Below are 22,395 nucleotides of genomic sequence, written 5' to 3' on the forward strand. Positions count from 1 at the left end.
GATAAACCATTAGGCCTGCCTTACCACAGAATATAATGCAAAACACCCAATTGCATAATGAATGAGGTCAGAAGATATGGCATGTTTTCCCTCTGGTTTCACAGCAGGAAAAATTCCATATCCCCAGCCTGCTACAGGACATGGGTTCATATGGGGGAATTCTGCCCATGGTCTAGGTTAAAATAATGGTGGGAGGAATTTCAAATGGCTATGTTAAGCCTTTGTACGCCAATACCTTACCACATTTCGGCCTATGTGCTTCCCCACATACTGCTTGAATAAAATAATAAACTCAGGCATAAACAACTAAATCATCCATACAATCATTGGACATTATTTTACGCATAAATATTGTAGTATCTGATGAGATAACAAAAGGCAATAAACAATATTTTAATAGCTTGAGAAAATTGCTGAGCAGAATTGGATGCTGAGGGTGCAGGTTGCTTGGGCGGAAGCGGATGTAATATCTGCTCTTGCCCGGACTCCTGTCCCCACAGAGGTTTAACGTTCAATGGGTCATTAATTATCTTGAGGCAAGATTTCCTCCCCATCTTGGGAGGAAGTCCTGCCTCTTTCATCCCAAAAGCCTTTGAACAAACTTTGAATTGGCATCAGACCTCATTATTTTAGGTGTATTATGAAACTGAGGTAAATCCAATACTTTTGGAGCCGAGTCTTGGTCAAAGTGGCAGCAGAAGATAGATTAATTAATTCATGTGAACTAAATGTGAATATCGAATTGAGATACTCGTGTCTGTAATGGAAATAAACTTGAGCATTCCATTGTGATTGATAATTCTGTCACCTCAGCATTCTTATCGTAAAATTACATTTTTTTAAATCAGCGGCTAATGTTCTCACCTACAGCACGCAAGCTGATTTCACTTTGCGATCACTTGCTTTCACGAAACCAGAATAGTGTGGCCAATCTACCTGCCCTACACATGTTTAGGTTATTGGGGTGAGACCCAAGCAGACACGGGGGGAATGTGCAAACTCCACATGGACAGTGACCCGGGGCTGGGATCGAACCTGGATCCTCAGCGCCATGAGGTAGCAGTGCTAACCGCTGCGCCACCATGCCACCACTACCGCTGGGGATCTGCAGAAACAGCATCAAGGTCAATTTGGCAGGCTCTTCCCTTGCAGTGACGTCAAGAGATTCAAAGTCATATCATCCTTTTTGTTAAGCTTTAATTGATAAGATCTCAAACAAAAGCTAAACTGGTGGACCAGTTTGCTAATCCCAAATGGCGAGACTGGAAGAGCAGCTAGTCGATGAGGAAGCCTGAGTTGTAGCTAAATGCAACAGCAGCAATCTTAAAATGACTTGCTGGATTTCACTTCGCCATTTGGTGTCCCTGTATAATTCATGCTGTCGGCTTCTTGGAACATTCAAGTAATTCGCTTTGTTAGTGCAGATCAACAGTATACAAAAGAAGATGAAACCTGATGAGGATGGGATGGCAGTATGATCATCTGGGTCATTTCAGCAAGCAGAACCCACATATCCAACGTGATTGTAGGAAACCTGCACAGTACCAAAGTTGCCTGTGACACATCAAGGACAGCAGAGCAGAATAATTACTTTAAGGCACAACGAACATTTTGTTCAATGGCCTTTAAACAACATTCAAGCTCAGTAAAGAAACTTTGTATGAAGCAAGCACTGGTGCTAGAGTCATCTCAAGCTTTACAAGGAATCTTAACAAGGCACCTTTGGTGTAAGTGATTTAATCTAGCCTCAGTAGGATTTTTTTCACACTACTGTTTCTGTCACATTATTAACCTTCTGGTAGCTGTCAGATAGCAGCTTAAATAGACATTTTTTTTTGAAGCTCATAGTTTCCAGATGTCAAATGAAATTTGTCACAAAAGTTAAACTCGCCAAACTTCTGGTAAATTTGAATCTTGATGTTTAAATTAACAACATATTTCACACCAGAATCTGAGAATGTTTTGTTCACAGTAAAATGCATTAACTCCTTTGAGCAATATTTTAAAATCTTTCCCTGACAGGTCTTCAGAATTCACTTCATGATCTTATTGGGATGTGTTTTATTTGAATAATATTGTAACAATTCTTCATATGTCAAATTGGCAAACTGGGTGACAACGGTGGCACAGTGGTTAGCACTGCTGACTCATGACGGCATAACCCGGGTACAATTCCAACACTGCTTATGTGGAGTTTCCATGCTCTCCCCATGTCTGCGTGGGCTTCCTCCGGGTGTTCCAGTTTCCTCTTACAGTCCAAGAATGTGCAGGTTAGGTGGATTGGCCACGCTAAATTGCCTCTTAATGCAGATTAGATGGGGTAATGGGGATAGGGCGGGGATATGGACTGAGGTAGGGTGATTTTTGGTGTGTCAGTGCAGATTCGATAGGACTGAATGGCTTCCTTCTTCACTGTAGGGATTTTAGGGGATGATTGGTGAAAACAGACATGTGGGGCAGCACTTTCCAGCCTTGGCATGGCAGGTACATGTCAAGCCAGCTAAAAGTGCATTAAATTTGGCAGGACCAGAAGAACCAGCAGGAGTAGGGAGTGGAAAGATCCATGCAGGATGTGAAAGAAAAAAACATTTGGCAAGATTCTCTATTTGGGAGACTATGGATGGGATTCTCTGTTCCAGGACGCTGAGATCGCGTTCCTGATGGGAAGGAGAATCAGGCATTGAGGGAAAATCGAGATTGACGCCGGGCATCAAACCCGATTATGATGCTCTAACTCCCACCCTCCCACTGGCAGTGTGAACGAGGTCAATGACCATGAGCCAGCGGGGAAATGTAAATGAATGCGAATGGGTCTTAATAAACCATATGCACCCATTTAGTGGGCCTGGTACCCTATGCTCCGGTCCTCCATGAGTCTCCAGTCCCCGCGGCCAGGAACCACGTGGGCGCGGATCACTTGTGGTCTCTACCAGTGTGGCCCTGGAGTGGTGGACCAAGAAGTTAATTCACCCAAGGAGTTGCCCCCTTGGCCCACCATGAAGCCCACCATGCCAGGCACACACTGGTAGAGACCATCTGAGTCATACTGAGGGTCACTCCCCCCCCACACCAGCCCTGGGACCCCTCGTAGTAGGAGATCCCTCAGGGTCCCCTGTAGTAGGGAGACCCCTCCCAGGGACCTCCTGACCAAAGGGACCCCCTACAGGGACCCCTACAATAGGAGGACCCACACCCAGGGAACCTCTGCCAAAAGAGACTTCCCACCCTTCAGCCCACCACCTCCAAACAGATCCCCCACCCAGAAAAGAGACCCCTGCTTTGTGCAGCCTTGGCCATGTGTCCCCGCTGAGGCCTCTGATACAACGTGAGTCACGGCGGGAAATACGCGTCGAAACATGCTCTCTATGGGACTTTGTTCCCAATTAGATGAATCGAGCCCTAAGTCCAATATTAGAATTACCATATATATATGGCAGAGATTTCAAAAGTTATCTTACTATCAGCCATGACAGATGAAACTTTTCGACTTAGATTTTTCTTTGGTTAAAGTTTGAGTAATGAAATCAGGACCAAACTGTGAACATAGAATTTTAAACTGCCAGGCTAGATGGGTGTTGGTGCCTGTAGGACATTAAAGAAGCAAAAACATGGTGGAGTGATGGGAACTTGGCAGGAATCTGCCAACTTCTACACTTAATCATCGTATGTTTGTTAGCGTGTAGGAAGTTCCAGTAGAACAGTGTGTGTGGTTAAAGTATGCTAAAAGCCAATTGAATGGGTCTTTCAAATGAATTCTAGCTTTAATGCCAGCGCACAGGTTTCTTTGACTGTGTGAACCTCACCAGGTTTAACAAGAGAAAAGGGTGGTAGAGAAAGACAGAGTTGAGCAATATGAGAGGCTGGATTGCCTTTAAATATTGAAATCTGACAGCAGGTTCTTTACCAAGGTGAAAGTCTTTGCTTGCAGGATTTGTTCTGAGAGCTTTCACTATTCTGGCAGTGATTTCTTCGATTTTGGAGACCAGAATATCTTCGATATTTGACCATTTTTTGCCTTTGAGCTGCACTTCCCAGGTCAGCAGACACAGTAACCTGGGAGCACCTAATGCAGGCCCTCCCATCCCCCAGCCTTGGATTTCTGATGAGGAACACGAGATACAGCCACAAGACTAGCAGCTGGAATGGTGGTGGAAAATTACGGTCCATTAACTTCCCCATCCTCAACAATGGCAGAATCAAGCATTTCAGTGCAAAAAACAGGTCAGAAGTGCTGAGAGATGATGCATCTCGGCCTCTTTCGGAGGTCTCCAGCATTGAAAATGTCCATTTTCAGCCAATGCAATGGCTGAAGGCACGAGATACAATAAAACTATGGTCCCTGACAACATCCCAGCAGTGGTGCTGAAGATTTGTGCTCCAAAACTAGCTGCACCCCTAGCAGCACTATTGCAGCATTGCTACAACAGTGGCATCTACCCAACATGAAAAATTTTGTATGTATGTCCAATCCACAAAAAGCAAATCCAATCAGGCCAATTACCTGCCCATCAATCTACTCTCAATTGTCAGCAAAGTGATAGATGGTGTCATCAAAGGATACTTGCACAGCAATATCAATCACGCTCACAGTGTGGCTCACTTACGCATGCTAGAAGTTGTTGCATGAACACTCATTGCTCCTTTTTCACCTCAATAAAATAGGTCACAGCAATTCCCTGGTTCATTCCCTGATTTAACCAATCGTAGTCAAGCTGCTTGGTTTGAATTTAAATAAAGCCTGGCAGTTAACTGTCAGTTATCAACTAATTGGTGCATTCTCCATAGCAATGCCTCGACTAATCAGCATCCACTTGCCAACCATTTAACACTCTCTTCTAAAGCAGTATAAATTGTTGCTCCCTTTACAATGTTGTGTTCTTGTGAATTGTCCTGATGAATGCAAGTTTTGATAACATGGGTTAAATTTTCCCTTTTTTTTTGGAGTGTCAGGCCCTCACTGAAAACCGACGTGCAGCTCTCCAGAGGTACTGCCGAGTTTTTAGTCCCGATTTTCAAATTCCGTGAAAATAAAATGCGTGGATGGGATTGCTGCTGTCAGTCTAGTGGGGTGGGATCTGATGGAGTGGGTGAGGTTGGCTCCACAGAGATCGGGGTGCCATTTTATGGGTGCCCTGATCAGCACAGAAAGTAAACAGCTCCCTATCCATACCGGAATCTGCATGTTCTCCCTGTGTCTGTGTGGGTTTCCACCGGATGCTCTGGTTTCCTCCCACAAGTCCCGAAAGACGTGCTGTTAGGTGAATTGGACATTTGAATTCTCCCTTTGTGTACCCGAAAAGGCGCTAGAGAGAGGCGACTAGGGGATTTTCACAGTAATTTCATCGCAGTGTTAATGTAAGCCTACTTGTGACAATTGTAAAGACATGGATGAACCCCATTCATATGCTTTGGTGGCTCCAACCCCCTACCACCACAGCACAAGCAATGGGATCCCCTCTCCGAACATAGCCAACATCACGTCATCCTTCCCCAACGGTAACATCAGCGCACTCTCTCCCAGCACCGCAGTCTCGGGAGCAAACCCCCCAGCACTGCAGTCTTGGGGCAATCCCCCCCCCCCCTCTCCAGCGCTGTAGTCTCGGGGACAATCTCGCCCCTCTTCCCACCAGTACTACGCTCTCAGGGGCAATCTCTGTTCTCTTGCCTGCCAGTATTGTATTCTCAGGGGCAATGTTCCCCCTCACAGACATCAGCCCACAAATGTAAGGGGAACCTCAACCATGTCCAGAGGGCCCATCTCTGGCAATGCGCCCTGGCACAGGTTGACAATGCCACCTGTGCCAACCTGGCAGCACGAATGTATTCTAGCAGCAGTGCCAGGGTGTTGCCCAGGCATATCCCGCTCCTCCCCAGAGGCTATAGTCAGCTTTGCGTCCTTTGGGGGATCCCCTCAACAAATTTACATCTTTAAATAGCCATGTCGGCAAAGTATGAATATTTACTCAGGGGGAATCATGTAGTGGGGGCCACTAATTATATGTAAATATATTAACATTTATTACAATGAGGTTCTCACCTTTATTATATCATCAGCGAGGGGCATAGAAAAGTGGGAAACGTGATCTCGCCAGTATCAGCAATACGTCTTTATCCAATGAACCACTTGAAGAGAGTTTCCTGTCACCTGTCAGCATCTTCTATCTCTAAGGATAAGAATTAATTTGCTGCCTTAGCAAAATTGGGGACACTTCACCCTGAAACAGGAAACAATCTATCAGCTTGTCATAAGCTTCATACTGTGCAACTGTGCGAATGCTACAGCCTTGCTTTTCCACTGCTAACACTCCACCTTTACATGTCCTTTTTTATGACAAGAACATATTGGTTCCTTCGAAACAAATTTATCTTCTGGCCTTTCTCTTTTGCGAACCAGAGGTCTGCCAATCTTTGCACCCTGAACTTCTTCCTCACTTCCTTTTCACCATCAAACTTCTTGCTCTCCAGTTTCTCTGAATTTACAAACTGAGGCCACTTACTAATGTGCTTTTGAGTCAGTTTGTAATCATCTGCCATTTCTGCAGCATCCTGTATTTTATGAACCTTAGGTTCATCTAGCTTGGACCTTATTCTCACAGGGACACACGGAACGATTTTCAGACTGCATTAGGTGTCAGTGAGAATGGTAATGCGGGTGCAAAATATGGCGAGAATCAGGAACTGCGATTCTCACTGACGACATCACATTTTCTGATTTTCTAGGCCACTCCCCAGTGGCATAATGAGAATCCTGCCATGGAAGGTTGGCAACTTCATTTAAATACATTAGCATCTTCATAGTCCTTTCATGGCTGTGAGCCTCTAGGTTTAAAGGAGGCTGGTGGCTGGTTTTCAGGCAGCACTTCCCATGTCGTCCTTGCCGGATCTGTGGTGATATCACTGCTGAGGCATTGCCCTTCTATAGTGGCAGCTGGAAAGTCAGTGGGAGCAGGTAAATCCACAGGGTCAGCTCTGTGCTGTCCCTGGGTGGAGTCCCGTGAGAAGCCAGGCTGCATGGGCAGAGCGGGGGACACTGGCGAGGGGTGTTTTCCAGCCTCTTGAGGGCTAAAGACACTCACATGGGGGAAGGACGAGTGCAGTATGAAAGAACCCCACACTCAGGTGGCATTTTGAAGCCTGAGGGTATGAGCTGTCTGGAAGTGCATGGCCACTGGTTATGGAGACCAAGCTGTCAGGGATTAGTGTCTGGGTGGATGGCTGTTCAAGTTGGAAAGCTCATTTAATTCACTGCCCATGAGAGCTGGAAGAATGAGAATGCCCTCTAAGGATGAAGTTGACTGCAAATTGCAGTCTTCACATCATGTGTGCCTCGCCTGCCACAAGGGGAAGTCAGTTGCCTAATCAGCTCCCTAACACTTGCTTGACGACTCAATTATGCTAATTTAATCAGTATTGGAATGCATGAGTTTGCCATGATTGGTGGTCTTGTGGCTGAGTGGTATAGGTCACTGAACTGGTAAACCACAAACCCGAGAGCAATGCTTTGGGGTTCCTGGCTCGAATCCCACCATGGTAGATGGTTTCAATGAAAAAATTTATCCTGTGACAGGCACAGGTGATCAGAATATTTGGAAGCCTAGCCCGCAAGCTTTGAGCTTCAAGGCTAATGTTCACATCTCCACAACAGAAAGGTGCAAGACCTTTATGGTGAAGTCGTTCATCAGTCACACCATTCAGGAGATGGTGGTTCACAGCGTCTCATGCGCCATGAGGTCAGAATGCAAGTCCAGTGAATGCACTCAATGACCCTCACTCCTCACCCTTGGAGGAGGTGGCCCGCTAAATATCATTCAATCAGGTGGAGTTAAAAACGGCAACTGTTCTGAAGAGCTTGTGTGTGAAGGGAAGGAGTGAGGCTCCTTGAAAAGACGCTCACATAAGGTGCGTATGGATGGATGTCTGAGATCCTGAGAGGGCTGTGGGTCAGATCACTGTCAGGAATCCTCAATGTTCATTTTAATGTTTTAGTTTTTGATTCGGGAGAATCATGGAGGCAGTCGTGCTGGTAATTCTTTTGAAAGCGATTGAGCAGCATCAGCGGTATCAATGTGTTGCTGCACACGGCCAGGACCAGTTCCCTGCAGAGGAGTGGGAGACAGGGCCCATTGATCTTCCAGGAGCAGGGCAACAGATGGTGGAGCCTCCCGAATTCCACCATAGAGCTTCCTACCTCCAGATGTCAGAGGTCCAGTGCTAGAGAAGACTGAGTCTGTCCTGGGGGACACTGGACAACCAATGCCAGTTGATGCAAGAGTTGACACCATATAGACTGAGAGGTCACCCATTGCCTGGGGTCCTGAAAGTTACCTCCGCTCTGAACTTTCAGGGCTGTACAGAGATGACCTGTGTGGCATCTCCCAGTCAGCCACGCACAGTGGATAAGGGAGGTTACAGATGCGCTATTTGTGAGAGGACTGCACTCAGGTGACTTTGTGGTCCCCATGGTGGCCTCGGGCGCCATTTGTGAACTGCGAGGGATACCACTCCCTCAATGTCCATATTGTCTGTGACTACGCGATGCGCATTATGCAGGTGTGTACCTGTTTCCTGGGAAGCGTCCATGATAGTTACACCTTGGGACACTCGCAGATCCCAGCCGTTTTTGAGGGAGAGCAGCAGCGGGAAGGCCTCGGGGACAAAGGGTACACACTCAGGAGGTGGCTGATGATGCCAGTGCAGAGACCACAAATTCCCACTAAGACTCGCTACAACGAGGCTCTTATATCAATGTGTGCGCTGGTCAAGTAGGCAATTGGACTGCTCAAGATGTGGTTCTGATGCCTGGACATTTGATGGGAGCCCTCCAGTGCAGCCCCCAGAGGGTGCCCTACCGCATAGTGGTCTGCTGCACTCTGCACAACCTGGTATTGCAATGGGGCGAGCAGCTGGACCAGAAGGTGTGCCACATCTCCTCGATGCCCTTGTGCATGAATCACAAAAAGTTGGTTTGCAGGTGGAGCAGGTAATTAAGAAGGAAAATTCAATTTTGTCCTTCATTGCTAGATGGATCGAGTTTAAAAACAGGAAGGTTACGTTGCAGCTGTGTAGGGTGTTAGTGAGGCCACACCTGGAGTACTGTGTACAGTTTTGGTTTCCTTACTTGAGAAAGACTGGAGGGCGTGCAGAGGAGATTCACTAGGTTGATTCCAAAGTTGAGAAGATTGGTCTATGAAGAGAGACTGAGTAGACTGGGACTATACTCATTGGAATTCAAAAGAATAAAGGGGGATCTTATAGAAACATATAAAATTATGAAGGGAATTGATAAGATAAAAGCAGGAAGGTTGTTTCCTTTGGCGGGTGAAACTAGAACTAGGGGACATAGCCTCAATATAAGGGGGAGCTGCCTTCTTAATCAACTGTATTATGGGCCAGGGTTTAGAGAACACCAAAGTATATCATGGAGTTCACCTGACCTACAACTTTTATTAGATTTTGGTTATGAGTAGCACAAGGGCCCACTTTCCAGGTGTGATGCAACAGAGATCTAAAGTATGTTTAAACAAAACAATGTTTATTCTATGTATCCAGTTAACATTTTATAAACACACAGTAAACATCTTATCAACTACCAACACAAATACCCCCCCCCCCCAAAGATACCGTACTCTATATATAACCCTTAATAACTTTCCTCACAGCATCCATAAGCAAACACCCTTTATCCCTACAAAACAGTAGGTTTGAATTCCTTATAGAAAAAAGTTATTACTTTGAAGTTATCAAGTGGTCTGGAGACATTCTTTCACATGCAGAGAGGGAGACCAAAAATGCACCTTCTTTGTTTGAATGCAGCTCCCAACTGAAAATGATACCAAAAAACACAGAGCCACAAAGCAGCTTCCAGCTCAAAACGAAAGTAAAAGGCAGAATCACAGCCCAGCTCCACCCACACAGTGACATCACTGCAGCCATTTGATAAAACACACTTTTCTTAAAGGACCCTCACATGACACCTGCAAACCAACTTTTTGCGATTCATGCACAAGGACACTGAGGAGATGTGGCACACATCTTGGTCCAACTGAAGAGGAAGTTCTTCACCCAAAGGGTTGAGATTCTGTGGAATTCCCTGCCCAGTGGATCAATCCGTGGTCTATGAGCCTCTCTTTTTCAAATTCCAATTCAATTTTCTGCATTTCTCTATCACATTCTATTCTTTCGATTTCGATTTCCACCCCCCCCTTCACCCCGGTTGGTTTTCATCCAGGACGTTTTCCGGTTGCATTGTCTCTCGGTGGGATCTTCAAGTCCTCCCAAAGTCTGCGGTATTTTACGTGGCTTACCCGTCCCACCGCCGGTGAACGTGCAGCGGTGGGTAGCTGCAGCGGGGCCAGACGTTCCCACTAGTGAGAAGGGTTGGAAAATCCCGCCCCAGGTTTTTTTGTCCAATTTCCTCTCTCTCCCGAATTTCATTCTCTCTTTTTCTAATCCAATTTTTGCTAATTCGACCTGAACATAAGAAGAATTGTCTTTTCCTTCCTTCAGTTGCAAGTGCTGAGCCACGACTTTGACTGTTTGCGCTCTCCAAGCTTGAACTTTCAAGTTGCCCCTTAATTCCTCTGCCATAACCTTCAAATTGACCTTTGTTAATTTGATAACCGGTGAGACACCATCACTCATATTGATGTCTCCCTATTATCGGTTGTAGAACGGTTCCTTTATATTCCTTCCTGGAGTCCCTTTAAATACTGAGGCTGCCAGCTCCGATTGGTTCGAAAACCTGGAAGTGAGATATCAATGCTGGGGGCAATTGTGCACTCACGTTCACTGCGAATGTAAACGGCAATGCAGGTGCAAAATTTCACTTGAGTCAGGAAACTTATTCTCGCCGGTGAGGTTTTCGGGGCGATTCTCAAAAATGGAGACCAAGTGTTCGCACCGTCGTGAACGCAGTAGCGTTTCACGACGACGCGAAACTGGCCCGTGTACGACCGATTCTGTCCCCCACAGGGGGCCAGCACGGCGCTGGAGCGGTTCACACCGCTCCAGCCTCCCTTCCCAGCACCAAATGAGTGCTGTGCCAACCCGTGCATACGCAGTTGGGCCGTGCCAACCTGCGCATGCATGGGGGACTACTTCAGCGCCGGCCATGACTCAACATGGCGTCGGTGTTCAGGGGCCGGCCACGGAACAAAGTAGGCCCGGGGGGGAGAGGCCGGGCCCCGATCACGGGCCAGACCCCATTGGAGGCCCCCCCACCCCACAGCCCCCCCCCCCCCCCCCGACCCTTCGCGCAGAGTTCCCGCCGGCAGCGACAAGGGGTGAACGGCGCTGGCGGGACTCTGTCGTATCCGCGCGGCCGCTCCGCCCATCTGGGCCGGAGAATCGGCGGCCCAATACCCGCGGCCGGTGCCGTGTCAATAGCTCTTAGACACGCAAATGGCGCCGATTCTCCACACCTCGGAGAATCGCGCGCCGGCGCGGCATCGGGGCATCGGGGCGCGGTTGCAGCGATTCCCGGGCCCGGCGCGGGGCTCGGAGAATCGCCCCCAATTTCCCAATTTCCCCTGCTACTTGCGGGTGATGTTTTGTTTGCGGGCCCAATCAACTAAATAGAAGAATAGAAATTAACTAAGGGATAAATTGAAAGGGGCCGCTCCTTGCAGGTAATGTAACAACGGGAACCTCATTCAAATACATTCTAGTGAATCTGCGTATAGTTAAAGGGCCTACCATCATATGATCCACCCTCACTGAATATGCTGAATACCCTCACTGAAATGTCTCGTTGACAAGATTCATAACTGCTTTATGAAGACCGGAAGCAGTCGAGGGGTTCCTGTCGGGAGCAGCAAGGTAAGTATAGCCTCTGGAGGGAGAGGGATATGCTCGGGCACTGTCCTGACACTTTCTACTCCAGAGAGTTTTCAGTCAGAGCCTGGCACTCTGACAAATTATGGGGAAATTCTGCCCGCCACATTGTTTGGGTTCCTGACCGGTTGCTGGCCTCCTCACTGTGAGTGGGCACAATAAAGTGTTAAAATAAAGCCCGACGATTCAAGGATGGTTAGCCTTTAACTGAGGAAACTATATTCTATTGAGTTTCTTTCATCTGACTATACCAAGCAATTGGATTGGTTTTGCTTAATGATGTCACTTTATTGTGTGGTATAATTGAAATTTCTCGCACACGCATGAGGTTAATTTTAATTTGGGGTAATTATGTAAAACAGACAATTTCAGATTGACCACCCATTATTCAGCTGCCTTGTTTCTCCTTTCCGTTGAAGTTAAAGCTTAAAATTAGCTCATATATTTAACTAGATAGATGTTCAATATCAGGGTTAGTTTTTAGTTACAAGGGGTGGGATTTTCCAGACACACCCGCCACTGGGATCATCCGTTCCCTCCAAAGGTCAGTGGACGTTTGGCAGGCCTACCATATCCCCGGGGGTGGATCTCGCCACGGTGAAACTGAAAAATCCCGACCAAGGTTTTGAAAAACTTTCTTCGTGATTGCTGTTCGAAGCAGTACCTAGAGTATTAATACCAACCAATAATCTGCCTATGACTCTGAAAAGTAAGATGGTAGCTGGTAATTGTTCTTTTATTATATTACAGTTGAGTCGAGTCCAGTCCTCACACATTCATATTTTCCAGTGACGAGCAATCATACTTGTTTGTGCAATTTAATAATGTTTTAAATATTACTGAGTTTATAAATGCTTCTTGATGAGAAACAGACATATGTTCAGAATGTGGGAACTGTCATGATATTCAAACACACACATCATGATGGACACACCAACAGACAAATCAGAGCACACAACACTACAACCAATCACACACAAGGACACCAACCACATAAAAGCACGAGCACGACACCTAGTGGACAGTAGGTCTGGGGGACAAAGACACGGACAAGACCTGTTACAAGATCACAAACAGGGAATCCCCATGTGCAGAGTATCAAGACAAAACTGTACATAGAAAGTTTAAATAAAATAGAGTTGTACCATATACAACCGTGTTGGCTCATCTGTGTGTCAGAACGCCCAACACCACATGGTACAGGAGTGGATCGATACCTGCCAACTAACCTGCCATTCTGGACATGGACCGCACCGACAAACCGTAGCCATTGCAAGTCGCGGGGAACCTAGATACCAATTGGAAGCTCTTCAGGCAGCGATTTGACCTGTAAATCCGAGCCAACGAAAAACAGAGTGCCTCGGATGAAACGAAGATTGCAATGCTCCTCTTCTACGCAGGTCAGCACGCCCTCGACGTCTTCAACTCACTGGTGTTCGAAGAAGGCGAAAACCAATCCAAATATGACACGGTCATCCTCAAACTGGACCAGCACTTTAAGGTTGAAGTGAATGAAAGTTTTGAAAGATACCTCTTTCAGCAACGCCTGCAAGGTAAGGAGGAGCTTTTTCAACCCTTTTTGACGCACCTCCGAATTCTAGCGCAGTCCTGCGGTTACGGCAGCACCACAGAGTCCATGATCAGGGACCAGATTGTTTTTGGCATTGCCTCTAGTGGCCTACGCCAGCAGCTTCTTAAAATAAAAAGCCTCACCCTAGCGTCTGCTGTGGAAGCCTGTGTCCTCCACGAGAATGCAACCTGCCGTTTTGCCCGACATCAGGCGTCCGAGTTGGCACGGAGGGGGTCCCCAGCCGTCGAATCGGCAAGCCAGGCCGCCCACGACGCCGAACGCATCCAGGCCGTCGATTACTTCCCGACCCACGGCCCGGACGACAGCGGCCGCTTCCCGCGCTTTTCGCGGTCTCCCGCGCTGGTGCGCACCAAAACTAACGGCCACATCGAGGGACGCACTGCGCAGGCGCGCCCACTGCAAGATCGCACTGTGCATGCGCAGTGGCGCAACGAACGCCGTGACGTCATGACGTGCGGCAATTGTGGAGCTGTACATTTAAAAGGGCAATGTCCTGCTAAAAACCGACAGTGCCTCAGATGTGGCAAGATGGGCCACTATGCTGCCCACTGTCGTTCAGCTCAACCCATGGATCCTGCACATCCCCGACAATCTCGCAGACAAGTCAGGACCGTCCAGCCCACGCATCAAGACTTCCAGTTAAGTGATGCAGAGGACCAGGATGCCTTCCGTGTTTCCGTCATCGATGTCAACAAGGTCAATGCCATCAATCCAGCCGATGAGTGGTGTGCCACCCTGACGGTCAACCAGTCGCGCATCACCTTCCGTCTGGACACCGGCGCATCCGCCAACCTGATTGCATATTCTGCATTCCAGGCCATGAAGGTCAAACCACCCATCACGCCATCCCGGCTCAAGATGGTTGATTATAACGGGAACGTCATCCCGTCCATAGGATCTTGCCAGCTACAGATAACTCACAAGATGCACACGGCCACACTCCCCTTCGAAGTTGTCGGCTCATCAAAAGACTCGTTACTGGGCGCACAGGCGTGTAAGGTCCTTCACCTGGTACAGCGCATTATGTCTCTCTCTCCAGATGAGATATCCGACTTCCCAGATGCTGAGTTCCACGCAAATCTCCATTCCCTCCTTGCTCACAACCAGGAGGTTTTTGAAGGCATGGGGACATTGCCATACACGTACAAGATTCGACTCAAACCGGACGCCATCCCTGTCATTCACGCACCTCGCAGGGTTCCTGCGCCACTCAAACACCGCCTCAAGTTGCAGCTGCAGGATCTTCAGGACCAAGGGGTCCTATCCAGGGTCACGGAGCCCACGCCATGGGTCAGCTCCATGGTCTGTGTAAAGAAGCCCTCTGGCGAGTTCCGCATATGTATAGATCCTAAAGATCTGAATAACAACATCATGCGGGAACACTATCCCATCCCGAAACGAGAGGACCTCACCAGCGAGATGGCGCAAGCCAAAATATTTACCAAATTGGATGCGTCCAAAGGATTTTGGCAGATCCAATTGGACCCGGCCAGCCGAAGGCTATGCACGTTCAACACCCCTTTTGGCAGATTCTGCTACAACCGGATGCCATTCGGCATCATTTCAGCATCTGAAGTTTTCCACCGCATTATGGAGCAGATGATGGAAGGCATCGAAGGGGTACGTGTATATGTGGACGATATCATCATTTGGTCCACCACTCCGCAGGAACACATGCATCGTCTACGACGTGTCTTCACCCGCATACGACAAAATGGCCTGCGTCTCAACCGCGCCAAGTGTGCCTTCGGCCAGATGGAGCTGAAATTCCTCGGGGACCACATCTCACGATCAGGGGTCCGTCCCGATGCAGACAAAGTTAGCGCCATCACAGCCATGCCACGGCCGGCTGACAAGAAGGCTGTCCTAAGATTCCTGGGCATGGTCAACTTCCTTGGGAAGTTCATTCCCAACCTGGCTTCTCATACACCGAATATGCGCCATCTCGTAAAAAAATCAACAGAATTCCACTGGCAGCAATCGCATCAGCTGGAATGGGAGGAGCTCAAGCACAAACTGGTCATGGCACCAGTGCTGGCGTTCTTTGACACGACTCGCCCTACAAAGATCTCAACAGACGCCAGCCAATCTGGTATTGGAGCGGTACTCCTGCAAAAAGACAGCACGTCATCATGGGCCCCAGTTGCATATGCCTCACGAGCCATGACCCCTACCGAACAGCGCTACGCGCAAATAGAAAAAGAATGCCTGGGCTTGTTAACTGGACTGGACAAGTTCCACGACTATGTATGGCCTGCCACGATTTACAGTTGAAACTGACCACCGCCCCCTGGTCAACATCATTAACAAAGACCTGAACGACATGACCCCTCGCCTTCAGCACATCTTACTTAAACTCAGGAGGTATGATTTCGAACTGATCTACACTCCGGGGAAGGATCTCATCGTGGCGGACACGCTCTCCCGAGCAGTGAGCACACCACCAGATGCGTAGGGGTTCGTGCGTCAAATTGAGGCACACGTGACTCTGACAGCAGCAAATCTGCCAGCTGATGATCCAAGTCTGGCCCACATACGCGCAGAGACGGCGACCGACCCCCTTCTGCAGCGAGTGATGCGCCACATGACGGAAGGGTGGCTCAAAGGGCAGTGCCCCCAGTTTTATAATGTGCGAGATGACCTTACCAACATAGACGGGGTCCTTATGAAATTAGACAGGATCGTTATTCCGCACAGCATGCGCCAGATGATTCTTAATCAACTACACGAAGGCCACTTGGGCGTCGAAAAATGCAGACGAAGGGCCCGAGAGGCGGTATATTGGCCGGGTATTAATGAAGACATAGCCAACATGGTGCTCAATTGCACAACCTGTCAGAGGTTTCAGCCGGCGCAACCTCCGGAGACGCTTCTACCACACGAGTTGGTGACGTCCCCCTGGGCGAAGGTGGGTGTTGACCTATTTCACGTTCTCGGCAGAGATCACATCGTTATTATAGACTACTTCTCAAACTACCCGGAAGTCATGCCTCTCCATGATCTGACGTCGTCCGCAGTCATTGGGGCCTGCAAGGAAACATTTGCTCGCCATGGCATTCGAAGGACTGTCATGTCAGACAATGGACCCTGCTTCGCCAGCCGTGAATGGTCGTCCTTTGCCGCAGCATATGGTTTCACTCATGTGACATCCAGCCCTCTACGTCCACAGTCGAACGGGAAGGCTGAAAAGGGCGTCCACATTGCCAAGCGGCTCCTGTGCAAGGCGGCTGCTGCCGGATCGGACTTTAACCTCGCCTTGCTGGCCTATCGATCGGCCCCGCTATCCACGGGTCTCTCGCCAGCGCAGCTACTAATGGGTCGCTCCCTCAGGACGACGGTACCGTCCATCCTGGCACCAACAACAGACCATGAGACGGTTCTTCGGAACATGCAAATGCAGCGTGATCGCCAGAAAAGTCAGTACGACACACGAGCGACGGACCTGCCCCCCCTGTCCTCCGGAGACAAAGTACGCGTCCATCAACCGTATGGTGGCTGGTCAGCACCGGCCGAAGTCCTCCGACATGTGGCTCCCCGCTCGTTCCTGGTTCGCATGCCGGATGGTTCAGTGCGTCGCCGCAATCGGCGCGCCCTTCGCCGACTTCCACGCTCGCAGCCACACAGTACGCACACGCCAGATCCTCAACAGGCTTCCGAGGATGACTTTGTGGAGCTGCCGCAGATCACGCCCTCTCCATCGCCACCCATGGCCATGCTTGCACATCAGCCGGTGGTTCTTGACCCACCCTTGAGGCGGTCAACCCGAACTCGTCGCAAGCCCATTAGACTGGACTTATAACACCGTTCATATGTCTAACAAGTTACACAATTTTATATGATAAGCTGTTGTTGTTTATCGTTCCAGATATCGTCTGACTGGACCACTGTTCAAGTTTTTTTTCTCGTTCGCATTCATGTTCTGTTATGGTACAACCTTGCTCATGTGACGCACCCGACATCACCCCATGTAAATAGTTACGTCATATGCACATGCTGTACACAACACACACACACTCTTAGATGCACTCACGACGCGATCATATTTATTACCACGTAGGCACATATCTTTGTAAAAAGGGGGGATGTCATGATATTCAAACACACACATCATGATGGACCCACCAACAGACAAATCAGAGCACACAACACCACAACCAATCACACACAAGGACACCAACCACATAAAAGCACAAACACGACACCTAGTGGACAGTAGGTCTGGGGGACAAAGACACGGACAAGACCTGTTACAAGATCACAAACAGGGAATCCCCACGTGCAGAGTATCAAGACAAAACTGTACATAGAAAGTTTAAATAAAATAGCGTTGTACCATATACCGTGTTGGCTCATCTGTGTGTCAGAACGCCCAACACCACAGGAACCCTGGCTGATTTTTCCTCTCATTAATCCAGCGGTGCCAGCTGAGATTAGTTACCTCAAACCAGACCAAGGATGAAGCCTGGGCCTTCCTGCTCTAAATGGTTCAGTTCCAGTACCACACAACATGGAACATATATATATACTCACTGAGAAACTCGGGTGGCAGTCATACTTCTTTTAGACTGAGGAAGCTGAATGTTATGGCTCACTGGCCATAGGTGTGTCTAAGAGCTATTTAGCTTGAATATTTATTTGAAATTGGTGTTTGTGCAGATACATCACACACATTTGATTAATAGCTTATCGGATATATGAAATTCATTGGTTTCAATACTGTACAAAATTTTTCTTGATTCTGAAAAATTCAGTATTGACTACAAAGCAAGATGTGTTATCACAGTTCAGGTAAGGGAATGCTCATGTAAACCATGTGCCACTATAGGTAAACTCGGGCAGTAGCTATTAAAAAGACATTGGGTCTGGACACCATCTTGGCAACCAAGATTCTTTTCTTATTGCTTCTCTCCTTTATAATGCAATTATGTATGGTAGAGCAGTAAAATCGAATCCTGACTAAAGTATGCAAGAATTATTTGATTTTTACAGTAACTTCTGGAATTCATTGCTTCTGGTGCAATATGCTTTGTATAATAAGTTATAACAATTTACAAGCAACTTAATCCCCTTCAAAAGCTGTTATTGATTTACCTTAACCACATGCTCTGCAGTCCTGTTTCATGAAATTTGTAAATAAAGATTGCACTGCAACCATCCTGGAATAAGGAATCATCTAATTCCATTTTGTTCACAAATTAAATCTTACAGCAAGTATCATGCCAGCTTTAACATTTTCAACAGTTTGAGTGCAGACTACATAAGTTAAAGCGTATGCCAAAACCAAAATACTTATTTTTATTGAATGCAAAGTGTTCTAAATTATACATTATTGGCACTTTCTTAGAATGAAGTGCATTTTTAAATTGGTAAATTAATTGTATGTAATAAATTTTAAAACGAATGTAAGAATGCACTAAAAAGCTTATGCGGCTGTGAAATACTCTAATCATGCAATAACTTCAAGCTTCTGTTGGCATGGTGTTTGGTTTCCCTCTACTCCAGGATACGATATCTTTCTATACAAATCTATTTTCAATTTCAACTTACATTAGTTCTATTGTACAGCTTCTGGCTCTGTGATTGGGAGGACAAGGCTTCATAGGATTAAGATTACCTGATTTTATAAACTGAACTCCAGAAGCGAAGGATATATCTCCTAGTGAAAAGAACTGAAATTCTTAGACTACATACAATCTAATAGTGCATTAATGTCCTGCATTATTAAAGAGGTTTCCAACTGTGAGAGGTTATCACACCTATTGGATTACAACATGACATCCAGTGTGCCATAATGTTACATTTTAATTTTGATGTTATTGTGAAATATCTGAACTCTTTTTTTTATACAATTTAACTGTCACACAAAGAGTACTGTCTCAAAAAATAATCAATGGGATCAAGAAGTTTCCCATACTAAATGGTTGTAGTGACTGACAGTGTGAGAACATCTGTTGAAGGGATTTATTGACTAGGCCTCAGGTCTTCACAGTGTTTATTATGGTTCTGACCGAATGAACTTAATTTGTTGACATGTTTCTCCAAGTGTCTTATTTGATCCCTCTCACATTTCTTCCTACTGTGTTGTTTCTATGGTAACAGCAGCTCCTGGATCTTCAGCGTGTCCACCAACTTCGACTGTACCAAGCTCAGATGGCTATGGTTGGCATGACAGGATTAGACAAACACAGGCCCGTGTCCAGGACACAGTCATCCCCTGCTGCTTCCACATTACCACATTCTTCTACGGACCATCCCATCAGACACGTCTATACCACTGGTAGGAGCCCCAAAGGAATTCTTTAATAGGCGCTCTAAATTCAGTATGCTTAGGAGCTCAACAAATTCCAATGCTGTAAATGCCACAAATTGCACTTTTGTTACACTTCTGTTATTACTTGTTTTATTTGCTGTTTGATGTCACGTAAATCTTCAATTATTTGCAGTCAGTGATCAGTCAGTACTAATTTGCTCTACATTCGTTTTTTAATCTTACCTATACATTGGTCAACCGATTTCAAATTAAAAGCAGCCTAAAACCCATTCTGTCAGAATACTACTGCTCCTGGATATGTGTTTGACTGTGCAGGTTCTGTTCCATTCCAGAGGACTGCAGCTCAAACAAACACCTGGCTTTTGCCTTATTCTTTAATCCATTCCCTAGACCAACAAGTCATTCACCTACTGTATCTATATCACTGATTAACCTCTTTACACCTGTGCTCTTGCTCTTTTTCTCCCTCATTACGTTTAGCTGACACTATGTCAGCAGATGGAATGAAAATCAATGCGCAAGCTCAGCTTGTAAGGAACGCTGCTTTCTTCAGAGTAACAAAGAAAAAGTATAAAAAAGAAGCATATGAAAAGTTCAGATAGCTGCATATTGACAAAATTGTGATAGAGAACTCCGTGGCCCGCATTACTTGGAACCAATAGACCCATAGAAAATCATAACCCAAACTAAACTGACAAATCTTTCAGCACAGATGGGGAGAAAAAAGAACAAGTGATTTTATGTCCTGTTGCTTTGGAAGATTAAACAGAATAGGTTCACATTAAGTAAGATAAAAATAAATTTAAAAATCACTTTGACTTAATTCAAACAATGTCAATTATTGCCGTTGTGACTTAATGGGAAAATCCATCAATTCTGCAGTCATATAGGGAAAGCATGGTTATTTTTAAAAACGGGTATGTTACTTTTTAGATCAGGCCTTTTTATTTTGTATTTTGTATTTAATCTGCAAAAGTTATTCTCTGCAAACTTCTGGCAAATAATGTTCTAAAATACAGTTAAAGAAACGTACAGAAAGTAGGAAATGCGTAACTGTATTCAGAAAATAAACAGCAAGTTGTAATTTCGCTCTACATTTGATTTTGGAGCTCTGTCCTTGAAAGGTTATTAAAGGTTATTAAAACTTGTATGATTTGCTGATTTTCTAAACTAACTGACAAAGAACTTTTTACAGTTTTTAATCTTACAAGACTCATTGAGTTCAATTTAATATTTTGCTGCAGCACTGTACTCTTTTGTCACTACTAAAAATTGTGTTGAGCTGTTATGAAAATTCACAGTCTAATATCAAGTTGCATTGAATTTGTGTACTGTAAAACATTCTGTTGGACCAATGTAGTGCTCACAATCATTCGATGTAAGTGATAAATTAGTCAGAAAGTGATGGCTAAATGTGTTATTCACAATAAAGAAAAGGAAAGCTTCAATTAAGGGGCTTTTCCTCCATTCTTATAGACTTGTTTTTTTTAGTCTTAAATTTTTATTTAAATGCTTTAAGTTTGACAGAGGACTACATCCTCCAGCTTTATTTTCTGATTTATTCATGGTAAACATGAAAACATTTTGGAAACGGTGCCAACTTTAATAACTTGTTCCAGGAGGTATTGCCTATCCTGCTGTTGCTGCTTGTGTACAGTCAGTGTAGATTTCATTTGTAGTTAACATCTTTTACTGTCTTACTTTATTTTGGAAAACATGGGGCCAAGTTTCCACAGCAGCTTTTTTGATCTCTTGCTGAAATCTGGGTGGAAGAAGGGCAGAAACCCTGGAGAAATGTTGCATATAGTCAAAAAATGGCCAATGCCACTTCTCTGAAGTCTTTGTGAATCTTCTGGCCACGTTACAGGGGGGAGACCTGGATACTCGCATGGAAATTAGACGGTCATGTATAGAAACCTAAACAATAACAGAAAACATTGGAAATACGCAAGTCAAATCAATATCTCGAATAAGACAATACAATAATATTTCAGGTAGAAAACCTTGGACTTTTCACTTTCCCTTTTACAGGTGCATACTTGCTATGTATTTCCAACAGCTTTGCATTTCCATTATTTATGTGCTTTTCTTTGCTTTTCTAATGTATATTTGTGGACCTTTTTTTGCACCAATGCTGGTGTTGTGGTGGGAATTGTGGGGGAAGGGGGTTGGGGATTCGTGAAGAAGAGGGAATGATGTGCTTCACACTGACACAGCTAGGGATTGAATTGTGTCCAAGGGATTTGATGCACAGAATATTTCATCAACTGAGGCAATAAACCAAAGCCAACAATTGCATTTATTCTCAGCCCTTTTAAACAATGTCAAACTTTAAAATAAAAGGTTGTATTATTTTAAAACGTGAAATTTTTCTTTTTTTCTTTTTCTAATAACAGCTACAGGCTGCTAGCTTTAGAGCTCTAATTATAAGTGATGTATATTTTAACCACTTTGCTGCAGAAGTCGTAAGAATTCAATCAAATTGTAATGATGTGTTGAAAACTTAATAAAAATTTTAATCCTTAATAAATGTATTTATTTATTTATTTCTGAGTTATTACCACAATCTTTAATACAGGGTTCAAATTGCACTGTAATCATTTTCAAGGTAACTTGCGTTTTGAAAATGTTGTAAAATTAATTTTAAGTTACAGATATACTATAGTGTAAGGGTGAAGGTATTGGATCTTGCAGTATTTTT

General features: G+C 45.7%; 1 protein-coding gene across 1 annotated transcript in view; it reads left to right on the top strand.

Annotated features, from left to right (window-relative positions):
* The window catches only part of LOC140425184 (histone deacetylase 9-like), a 1,432,561-nt gene that overhangs the window by 1,131,756 nt on the left and 278,410 nt on the right, over positions 1–22,395 (top strand). Inside the window, exon 15 of the mRNA XM_072509184.1 lies at positions 19,523–19,700. Coding sequence (XP_072365285.1) covers positions 19,523–19,700 — 178 coding nt within the window. The remainder of the gene's footprint in view (positions 1–19,522; positions 19,701–22,395) is intronic.

This window comes from Scyliorhinus torazame, chromosome 6 (genome assembly GCF_047496885.1).
Source record: "Scyliorhinus torazame isolate Kashiwa2021f chromosome 6, sScyTor2.1, whole genome shotgun sequence".
In the NCBI taxonomy this organism is placed as follows: domain Eukaryota; kingdom Metazoa; phylum Chordata; class Chondrichthyes; order Carcharhiniformes; family Scyliorhinidae; genus Scyliorhinus; species Scyliorhinus torazame.